This window comes from Notolabrus celidotus, chromosome 7 (assembly GCF_009762535.1).
Source record: "Notolabrus celidotus isolate fNotCel1 chromosome 7, fNotCel1.pri, whole genome shotgun sequence".
Classification (NCBI taxonomy): Eukaryota; Metazoa; Chordata; class Actinopteri; order Labriformes; family Labridae; genus Notolabrus; species Notolabrus celidotus.
In genome coordinates, this window is record NC_048278.1 from 21,391,156 (window position 1) to 21,402,906 (window position 11,751).

General features: G+C 40.3%; 1 protein-coding gene across 3 annotated transcripts in view; it reads left to right on the forward strand.

The window, feature by feature from the left end:
* ndst3 (N-deacetylase/N-sulfotransferase (heparan glucosaminyl) 3) overlaps window positions 1-10,198 on the forward strand; it is a 47,975-nt gene extending 37,777 nt beyond the window's left edge. For 2 of the 3 annotated variants that reach the window (XM_034686832.1, XM_034686834.1), the window contains 6 exons: window positions 477-651; window positions 1,021-1,191; window positions 2,851-2,960; window positions 6,167-6,269; window positions 7,393-7,503; window positions 9,043-10,198. In XM_034686832.1, the coding sequence (XP_034542723.1) occupies window positions 477-651; window positions 1,021-1,191; window positions 2,851-2,960; window positions 6,167-6,269; window positions 7,393-7,503; window positions 9,043-9,072 (700 nt within the window). In that variant the 3' untranslated portion in view covers window positions 9,073-10,198. Of the gene's footprint in view, window positions 1-476; window positions 652-1,020; window positions 1,192-2,850; window positions 2,961-6,166; window positions 6,270-7,392; window positions 7,504-9,037 lie in introns of all 3 variants that reach the window. The other variant, XM_034686833.1, reaches the window with a different exon arrangement.
* The last annotated feature ends 1,553 nt before the right edge of the window (window positions 10,199-11,751 follow it).

The following is an 11,751-nucleotide window of genomic DNA, read 5'->3' on the forward strand; positions in this document are numbered from 1 at the left end:
GATTGTAAACAACACAATTTTTTTTTCGTTTAAGGGGAGTCATAATAGACCGAAATGTAGTGGTATGCACTTCAATGACACATTAAGCAGTTTAAAACAGTTCAACAATATCTTCAAAATGATCTTTTACGCCTGCAAACATGAGCCAACAGACATATGGCTGCCTAAATTGACCCATAATGGGTTACTTAGATGACAGAAACACAGCTGGTGCATTCTGTGAAGTCATCCAGAGAAGACTTATCTCTGAAAAGTTGTTACAAAAAAAACCTGTTTAACTTATATTGTCACATTTAGACTCATTGCCTTTGCTCAGATTAAGACAATAACTTGGTGACTTTGGAACTTGTGTCTGACTTTGAATAAAAAGCACCACAAATTTTGCAGTAAAGCTCTAATATAATCAGTGTTTCGTTGTATCGCCTGTATGCGTGTGTATTTATATCTCACAAGATTTTCTGTGTCTGTTGCCGCAGGTACATGGAGTTTTTCCCTGTGCCTTCTAATGTTAGCACAGACTTCCTGTTTGAGAAGAGCGCTAACTACTTCCCTTCAGAGGACTCCCCACGGCGAGCTGCTGCCCTGCTGCCAAAGGCCAAGATCATCACCCTGCTCATCAACCCCTCTGACAGAGCCTACAGCTGGTATCAGGTGTGTACACAAACACACAAAATAAAAGATGCGCATGACTGAACATGAGTTATTTTTAAGTCTTTATAGCTGCCTGCTTCATCACAACTTGCTTTATGGTTGTAATTAAACAGGGTTTTTATCCAAAATTGCCTTCAGATTTCTAATTTTACAATGCTGTGGAATTAATAAGCCCGGCTTATCTATACATCTTGATGTTGAAATGTCACAATAGGCTGAATATTGTGCTTTATTTTCTTTCATTAATGAGACATGAATGTCAACAACGTGCCAGCTTAAATGTTATCTCACCATCCACACGGTTGCAATGTTAAAAGATAAGACACTGATTGTACATTAAAAGTGAGCTCTGTCTGCTAACCTTTCTAGCATCAAAGAGCTCACGAGGACCATGCAGCCCTGCAGTTCACCTTCTATGATGTCATCAGCGCGAGACCAGGAGCACCAGCTGAGCTCCGATCCCTCCAGAATCGCTGCCTCATCCCTGGTCTTTACTCCACACACCTGGAGAGGTGGCTCACTAACTACCCTGCTAACCAGGTATGCACGGGCATAGATACAAAAAAGAATCCTTTGCTATACCTAACGTAGTACTAACGGAAGTACCGGAAACCATTCATACCCACCAATTCAAAAAAGTCGATCTTTACAGCAGAAATAAACATGTTTACAGCCTAGTACAAAAGACCGGTGCAGTCTGGATAGCTCATTTCTCGATCGGCACACACTGTAGGGAGGGTTTTTTTTTTTTTTTATAAAGCAGCAATTTCGAAGATATTGAGATTACGGGCCTTCCAATGACAGGCACAGCTGACTTGATTGACAGGCGGGGGGCACTGTAGCTGTTGGCTAGGAGGCTCAAAGCCCGCCTCTTTACGTCACAATCGCTCAACAGCAGCAATACGGCTCCCGCCGACAAAACAGAGCTTCAGATACAGAAGGGGGGCGTCACAGATACTGCGTCCATATTTTATACAGTCTATGATTATCCTCAGGAATCAGTATTATTTCACTATAATAAAAAAGGGTGAAGTGAAAAAAGAGTGAGGTTACATCTGCTCTGAGTTTTATGACGACTAATCTTAGTAGTTGCCATGTTTTTCAAGATAGTAGTCGACTAGTCGTTATGGAAAGAAGCAGGAAGAAGGGTTCTAAGGGGTAAACATATTGTACCCTGTAATACAAACAGCACAAGCATCCCACATTGCTCACTGGTGCTAGCATTACCACTACTGCTAGAGATGTGATTTTGTTGTTCTTCAGTAGAGCCATGCACAACCAACATTTAACTGTGGAGTTGGTGTGCGCTTTAGTGCAGTACCTTCATACTCATCAAGCGGCAACCTCCGGTCTAAAAATATGAGTCAATGCGGAAGTGTTAAAAGCTGCAGTTCATGGAGGATCCGCTTGAGGCTGGCTCCGGAAGTACCGGAAGTCACATACACATGAATGGGGAAAAGACGATCTTTGCAGCATTAATAAACATGTTTACAGCCTGGTACAAAAGATGAGTGTAGTCTGAATAGCTAATTTCTCGACGTACTCTCACTGTGAGGGTGGTGAATTTTTTTCTAATTCAGCAATTTCAAAGATATTGAGATTACCAGTCTTCCAATGAGAGGCACAGCTGCCTGTGGGAACACTGCAGCTGTTGGCTAGGAGGCTCAAAGCCCGCCTCTTTACGTCACACTGGCTCGACAGAAGCAATGTGGCTGCCGCAGCCAATTGGTCTCAAAACAGCTCTTCAGAAACAGATGGGTGATGTCACGGATACTACGTCCATATTTTTTACAGTCTATGATACTCATACATGAATGCCGAGTCGGTTTAGCTGGAGCCTTAGCACATCAGAGCCAAGATTAACCCCCCTCTCCTGCGATATCTGCTAATGTAAAAGTTATGAAATGTTAGCTTAGAATTTGTTGACTGACAAAGTTGTTGTTACTTATAAGCTTGCTGTACGTGATATCTCTTCAGATATTCAGAACAAATTGTCTTTCTAAGCTGCTGATCAATCCAAAAGACATGAAACGATAAAGATGAGTCTGAAGGTTGGAGGATTTGAATACAGCAGTACCAGAAAATGCACTTGAGCTTTTCACCCACAGCATGATGTAAAAGAAAAATGGATGCAGCAGTGTGAAAGCATTAGGTAGTTTATGTTAACCTTTGTAACCGTACTACTGTATCTGTATGTAGGTGATGATCATAGATGGCCACCAGCTGAGAACAGACCCTGCTGCAGTGATGGATGAAGTCCAGAAGTTCCTTGGAGTCACCCCTCACTTTAATTACTCCCAGGCCTTGACGTAAGTCTCTCCAGCTTTCTCTCTTTATTCTTTCAAATCCCTGGAGTCTTTTAGGGTAGGGGACACCTTTCACCTTTCATATACACGTTGGACAGATTCAAGCTGTACAAAGACTCCAAACTCAAATCTATGTGAAGCCTGACATCTACTGGTGAAGAGCTGGGACTTAGAGTTACCATCTCCTCTTTGTCTTCGGTGCCAGGTGGTGTCATCCTCTGAAAAGTACATCAGACAGTGACATCACCTGGCACCAGAGATCAGCCAAAAGCAGATGGTCACTTCACTACTCTCTTTGAACCATCCATCCTTACATCCTCAGCTTTTCACATCCTCTGTGATCACTACAGAGAGCAAAGACAAAATGGGTACAAGATGAACATGACAGAATTAGACAAAAAAGGGGAAGAAAGGGATGGTAACTTGATGAGAGGAGTCACTGATTTCACTTAAGGCTTAGAGCTTGAAGCTTAGAGGAGGAAGCAGACATATTTAAGTATAATAGCAAAGTAAAGAAACAAGGTACTAAAAAGGAGTTTTACAGTTTAAGAGGAGATAACTGTCAAGAAATAAAGCATTACAATTAGTGAGAAATAACTTGATATGCCTTTTTTATTCTCATTGTTGGTAATAATTCCAGTATCACTGACACACTCTTTTGGCATTACTTCCAAACATTACAAATGTTAAAATATGATTGTAATGCTTGTTTAATACACTGAATATGCAATGTAAGTTCATGGCTTTATTTTTTGGCATTAACAACTTTATTTTAATCTTGCCCAAAACACACCAAGTGTTGGAGTGTGAGCCCACTGAACTGCTGGCCTGGGATCAAATCCAAACAGAGCTTTCACTGTCTCGCTTACACTGCCTGTCTGTCTGTGTTACAGCTGTCTGAATAAATTGCACGTAAAGGTTAGTTAACTGTGCAATGTCAATCCAGAAGAGCTTAAACCAATAGACATGACTACCAGACACAGTGCCAAATAACTGATGCAGTTTGCATGAATTAACATTATTTACAGTCTTATCAGCACATAAAAAAGTAATGTGTCAGGCACATTTTAGGTATTTGTCAAAAACATTACATGCTATTCTTAAAAAAAGAGATATAATGGACTGTAGGAATGATGTTTTCAAATGCAAATAAGCCGTTAGTTTGAATGCCCAGATGAGCATTAATACTGGTCAAGATAATTAGCTTTCCCTCTGTTTCAAACCATTCTTTATCAAATATTTTTTGAGTGAGTTTATTTTTCAAGCACCACTCATCAAAATGCAATCTGCTTGCAGGCCCTCAAATCTCCAGACAGAGACATCGAGAACTTATAGCTCCGATTGGGACACAGAGTGCCTCTGTCTCGAATCACAAGCCCACATGCATACAAATAATTCGTAGAGCGATGCTTTTGACAGAATAATAAGGGTAAAGTGTGTGTGTGTGTGTGTGTGTGTGTGTGTGTGTGTGTGTGTGTGTGTGTGTGTGTGTGTGTGTGTGTGTGTGTGTGTGTGTGTGTGTGCGCGTATGTGTGAATGGGTTTCGGGTGAAGACAGAGTCACACAAAGCCTAATCTTTCTTTTCTCCCTCTCATTCTTTTGACATGGCAGCCGTCTGACAGATCCTCAACACTGGAGCCTATTTATTTAATCCTCCTCTCCTTTCTCCCTCCTGTCCTGTCAGGGGAAAAGTGAAGGAGAGCCACTTAACTGATATTTCTCTTTTATTCATACACTGATACACAGATAAATAACAATATATTGCTATAGTCACATCCACATCAGAACCTATACAATGACTGCCAAATAGATGACAGTAGTTTTATACAACATCTTTTTACTGCATTTTGCTGTACAAATGTACTGCGTGAGCAAGGTGCACAAATGTATTGCATATGTGAACAATAATAATAAAAAAAAACATACCTGCAACTAAACAGCACATGTGCAATAATGCTTATATGTACTGTAAAATCATGCACATATACCATTCAATGCAAGGAAATGTATGTATCTGCATATATCTACATGTATTCACCCTAAATAAAACCATTTTTACTACAATGCTTGCCTGTGACAGGCTGTCACAGAATCTGTTTCAGGGTGCAAAAGTCACATACAAGCTGCAGTCTTACTCTGAACATTATGGAAAGTTATAGAGGCAACAATTTATTTATTTTTAAAAGTTTTTTGGCAACTTTGACTTCAACAGATAAGCCAGCTGAAAATAGACAAGAAATGTGGGGAGGAGAAATTGAGGGATGACATGCAGCAGAGGTTCTTGACCGATAGTTGAACCAGTGACTGCTGGGACAGGGACTGTAGCATCTGTATATTGCTTGCACACCTAAACTACTGCCCTGAGCAAGAAGCAAACTACATATAATTGATTCCATACACTTTTTATTTTTTACATTTAGTCATGAGTAGACGCTTTATCTCAGTCATACAAGTACACCCCTAAGTGATTAAATATTGTCTGCCATGTGATTCCTGTCATCTCTTTTTTTTTTGTGACTATGTTTTCCATGTTTGCTTTTTCTAATAATGAAATTGTGATCAACGTTTTTATCTGCTAATTAACCTAGCAGTCAAAAAGATCTATCTTTTTCTGTCTGAAGGCGGTCTATATTCCATGATAGCTACCTTTATCACATTTTTCTTTTTGGATGGAGACTTTTAATGGAATAAAGCCTTGATAAAAAAGAAAGCATGCCATATTATATCCAATGTATTTCAAATACATTGTCACCTTTACATGACACCTGGAGGCCTCAAATCATTACAAAATAACATCACAGCTTAGTAAGTCAATAAGAACTAGTTTTCTTAATATTGTGATTCTGAATTGCATACAAGAGAAAGAGCAAAACAATTGGGATAGAGAAACAGAGAGCCAGAAAGAGCAGTTGAGGAGAAACGTGCAGAAGGAGAGCGATAGAGGCAGAAAGAGATGAGAGGAGACAGTGTGTCAGTTTCAGAGACACCGATAGCAACAGAGTAGGAGATAGACAGAGAGTGTGCTGAATCCGTACTGACAGTTATGTGAGTGTGAGTGAGTGTAAGATAGCCACACTTTTTCAACTGTAATTCCTTCAAAGAAGAAACACTGCTTTATACTGAACTAACCTCTCGTTTTGAATTTTTCACTGAAATGTCTCCCTCTTCTCCTTTCTCTCTCTTTTTTTCCTCTGTTTCTCCTCCCTCAGGTTTGACCCACAGAAGGGCTTTTGGTGCCAGCTCCTTGAGGGAGGGAAAACCAAATGTTTGGGGAAGAGCAAAGGAAGAAAGTACCCTCCTATGGAGCCAGAGGTAAGCTTCTACATTTTAATTAAAACAGATTTTTGCTCAGTTGGAATAAAAATGATATATGCATGAAATGTGAGAGGAAAAAGACAAATAATAAGGAAAAAGCAGCAGTCTGACTGACAGTGACAGCCCACAGTGCCTACCATTGCTGTGGCAAAATTTCCCACAGGACTCAGTGTTGGGGTGGAAACTGTCAGCCAATCAGATTCAGCCAGAAAGTTACAACCTAATTATGAGGACTCAATAGTGACACAACAATGCGAGATAGAGAGAGAGAGAGAGAGAGAGAGAGAGAGAGAGAGAGAGAGAGAGAGAGAGAGAGAGAGAGAGAGAGAGAGAGAGAGGATGGGGGGGTGCTAGGATGGAGGGAGAAAATCCAATCCATAAATCTTTGTCCCGGCCACTGATTCCACAGAGGAGAACCCAGACGTGCCGACAATGAATCACACGTTTGCTCTTACATGAAGACAAACACACAACGAGACACTTTGTCTCCCCTCATGTGCTCACATATGGCTAATGGCCATGTCACAGTGTCACCTGTAATTAAGCTGTATTTGAGTTTTCACCAGGGGGACAGAAGGAGAGAGGGAGGATGAGGGGGGGGGGGGGGGGGGGGGCGGGGGGGTTGGAGGGATACACCAGGGAGGGGAGGCAGGGAAGGCAAAGATGAGGGATGCACATAGGAGGGAGAGAGATAATGGATCTCATGCATCCTTCATGTAATTTTCTTCCTTCTCTCTGACCCCTCCTTTCTGAGCTCTGTTCTTACAACCCTGCACTTAGTGGCCCTAAAGTCCCATTGTGGAGAAATAAAATAATCTAAAGATGGTGCCACATCATTAATCTCTCTCAGTTTCTTTCTTTCCCTTTAATACCATGCTGTCTTGTTTTTTTTTATCCCTAAATACAAACCCTTTTTCCATCTCTCTAGTATCCTTCTATATTATTTTTTCTCTCTCCTATGCCTCCTGTCTTCCCTATCTCCTAAGTCACCAACTTCAATTCCTTTCCTAATCGTCTTTTTCCCATCCCTATCTGCTGTATTTCCCCATTTATATCTGCAAACGCTCATACTCATTTTCTCCAACCCTGCTCTCTCTTTTTCCCCCTCTTCTCTCTTCAGGCACATGCATATCTCTCCAGGTACTACAGGGAACACAACGTGGAGCTGTCAAAGCTGCTGCATCGTCTTGGACAGCCCCTTCCCTCCTGGCTAAGAGAGGAGCTACAGAAGGTCAGCAGCATTTAACTTTGGGAAACTTATTTCACACTCAAGAGCAAGTTACATTTATTTAAAATAATTTATATCAGTGGACAGTGAAACACAATTTTTGCCTCTCATATTGTGGAAATTAAGTGAAGTACCTCTTTACAAATAACATTGTAAGGATTGATGAGCAAATGAAAACCATAATAATTAATTTGCTGTTACTTTTATAACAAATATATATCAAACTCTCATCAGAAATATGTGTGTATGTTTTGACAGATAGTTATGATCTGGTCCCCTGATGACAGAGATATTCAGGATCGGGTCTCCTGATCAGCTTCAGCCCATACTTACTATTCCTCTTATAACTCAGTGTGAGTGAGACAGACCAATGTAAATGAGGACTGGCTAAAGTGAAGCCTCCACAACTCCAGATTAACTAAGTACTGAAATCCATGTAACAAACCAACGGTGTTGAAGCAAACAGTGGGGAAAAAACACAAAATCTCACTGAACTTCTTCATAAGTTGCTTTTATTGGTCCAAAGAAAGTGATCCTGAACCTGACTGACTTATTGCGCTAAGCCAGGTCTCCCCTCTGCCATAGATTAATGTCAGATATACTGTAATATTTTAAATAGCCTGGTAATAATCAGTGTTTCGTTTTATACTACTTTTTTTCTGAATTTTCTGAATAAAAAGTTCTTCCAACTATTTGGTTGTTCTTGGCAGCAAACATTTTATGAAGAGCTGAACAAAGACAAGATTTTTAATAAGTTAGCTCTGACAGTGCTATTTATTAGTTAGAAAATAGTGTTGCAAATTGATCCCAGTCACTGTTATCAAAGATAAGACAGCTGCATGCAACAAATGAAATCGATGTTGAGCATGATAATTGGTTAAATCTAAACTACAGTTTGCACTTATATCTGTGAAGCGAACCCAAGATATGATCAGCAGTGCTTGCAACATGAAAATGCAAGCCATTAACAGTCATTAATGTTGATTAAAGCGCTGCTAAATCCTGATTAGTGCACAGACATATTATCACCATCCTGTCAACAGAGCTCTGCCCTCTTGAAGTCAACCAAAAGAATATAGATAAATTATTAATAATTGGACAATACAAGGAGAATCACATCTGGCTGAAAGGTAAAGTGAGGTATATCATGATCTTTCTTAATCAATAGTCATATTAAGGGTTTTAAAGAATGCACTAAAATGAGGCTTCGAAGTGCTGTTTCCTCCAGCCACCTCACCTTGCTCTCTGCAGAGGCCTGTTTATTGAACAGTGCTCCACAGTGTTTGCCTTTTGTCTAAAGGTTTGTTTGTGCTACTCACTTTTTATGCATCAGAGGGAGCCACTTCACAAGTCTGCTTTGGTTTTCCAGCCCATTCACAGCCATCACAGCATGCTTTCTGTCTTCTTTCTGTGGCTGACATTTGAATCAATAAATAAACAGAATAGAATTAAATTACTTTTCCTCTCTCTTTACCCCCCTTCCCCTTTCTCTGTTTTTCTCTCTCCACCCCATCCGTCCCTTGACCCCTTTCTGAAGGTTAGATAACCTTTGCATCCATGAACAGGGGTTAAAGGTCAAGTGGTTCACGACCAGGAAGAAACCAGGAGCAGCACCTGACCTTCAGATGCACTGACTGCAGCCTTTTAGTGAACCCTGAGGTGATGGCGAGGACAGGGTGCCTTGCCTCACTTAGGAGCTGTGACACTGCTGAAGGAAGCAGAGGTCATGTGAGCGCAAAGACACTTTGGTGGGCTGAAACTGAACTATTGGACAGATGAACGGACAGATGAAGAAGGTATAATGTTTGGGCTTCATATACAGCTTCAAGAAAATCAGATGAGAACCTGATGAAGAGAACTGTGGTAGAAAAGAAGCATCATTGCAATTCTTTGATACCTAAACCCTATTCTACGCTGTGGTGAACCACTAAGTGCAGATCTGCAGAGACTCTTATGATTCTTACCAGGTTTATGTTTTATTTTCATCTTTGATTTCCAATGCCAGAGCAGCGCTGGTCAGCTGTGCATGGTTTCCATAGAGATGACTTTGCACTAAGTTCCATTCAATGTATTTCCAAGACAAAAAGGGAAAAAGGCACCCTTTGAGGTTTTGATTTACTTTCTCTTTTTGTCGTTTCTTTGGTACTCTGGGAGTGAATCAGCATGGGGGAAAGGTGCTTAGACTCAGGGTGAGTGACAGGCTGTTACTTTCCATCATAAGTTCTCATTGTTTTTTGAGTTATCTTCTAAATTGAAGCTAGTTTCTGGTAGATATATTCACCCTTAGAGATGTCACTTTGGGCTTTCACTGGAAAGTATAGATGGGAAATGAGTCAGTGAAGCAAGATGCATTTGCCCACTCATTATTTTCCTGTGACGAGCCATGCGGAAGAACACCATGTCCGTGAAGCAGAGCATGAGCGCTTGTGATTTCAGCGCTAAGGACTGAGGAGACTTGAGTCTGTGGGATGAAAACTGACCAAACGAGCCTAATGGATATGACACTTAATTCTAAGACCCTTTAAGTAGCTACTGTAACCGCAGGCAATTTCTGTTTCATCAGTGTCTCATTAAAGTGTCAACCTTCTTTTTATTCTTTTCAAAACCAGTGGCCTACTTTGTTAAGCTTCAATTTGAATGCAAAAAAACCTAAATGTCCAACACAGAAACCAAAATTAAAGAAATGGAGATGACAACATGCCATGTTTTTTTTTCTTCATTTTACTTCAATGCCAAGATACACGTGTGATCCATATTGTGCCAGGACACACCTGCACATACGTTCGTGTGGAGTCATGTGTTCTTTGTAACAATGAGCTGTTTGTCCTCTGAGGTGAGTAAAAATGCCACACATGACAGTTGGAAGCGTGAAGAATTAACATCTGTCAGGCCTTGCATATGTCACTATCAGTCTCCCCCACACACACTAATGTTCAGTTAAAATAGCTAAGATATTTTACTGTTATGCACAACAAAGACACGCACAGAGGACACAATGTTAGGTCTGTCGGCAACCTATGGACAATGCTATTTGACAACATGACCAGACAGCTAAAAATAGGGAGGAAAGGATTAATTTGTAAGAGTGCTGAAGCCTCAAACTGGCTTTACAACATCTTTTAAATACAATCTGGACTTAGTTTTGTTTTACATTCAATTAATTTATTCATATTAAAATGGCCTGTATCAACAGCAGGAATGATTGCAGCCATTGAATCCTATTTAAGTGAACATGTGAGCACCTGACTATTACCTGAAGTCCTGGTTGAAAAGTTGCAAACCTTCACATAACAAGCTCTGCGTGTTATTCTGATACACATCAGTTAATATGAGAGGTTGTTGATAAGTGTTTGGATACTGCAGTGAGGGCTGCCCGGTGAGATTGCTGATTTCAATGATTCTCAACGATGATTAAGGACTTTGAGATTAGCAGACAAACAGCATACGACATTAAGCAATGAAGTCCCAGAAGACAACCATTGTAAGATTTACGCCTTGATGGTTTTACCACCTCTGTCCAGACTCAAGAGCTGTACAGAACAGTGATAAATCAAAATTGACAAATACCAGTAAGGCAGGAAAGAAGATCATACCACTTTGACAAATTTTCTATTTTGAAAAAATAACTATTTTGGGGACATATCAAAGCTGAAATATATACACTATGGCTTCACATTACTCATTATCTTTATCTACATAAGCTTCATCCCTGTACCAGCCCATTGGCTTTGTGAAGAGCCAGAATACTGTGTAATTTCAGGTATGTCAGTTATGCGCTTTGACCCAGGTTTCAATCTATACTACCGAGTCCACAGGGGTGGGTGTTAGCAGAAAAGCAGTATTTTACCTGACAACATTTTTTATCTAAAAAAAGCCCCTTTTGGTGATTCTCTAATGGATGTAATGGTTTTTGGGCCGACAGCACAGACTAAAAAAGCTGGTTTAGAAAAACAGGATTTTTTTTTCTATCAGGTCTGCCTTTGAGAGAAAGGTACATTAAGTTATCAAATATGTGTATTATTGGCAAACAACACCCTGGCTTTTTATTTGCATAAGGGAAGCACGGCTGTTGCGTCATCTTTTTCAACAACTGTAGATCTCAGAGATTATAGTTTAGGGAAGGGCCATGCTCCAGATAGTTCACTATAAGGTTCCTAATCTAGATGTAATCAGTCTGAAAGAAATACAAATCCCAAATCTATAGACTTTCAAAAGCAGCTGGTTTGGGAGGGAGCTTCTGGCAGCTAATCT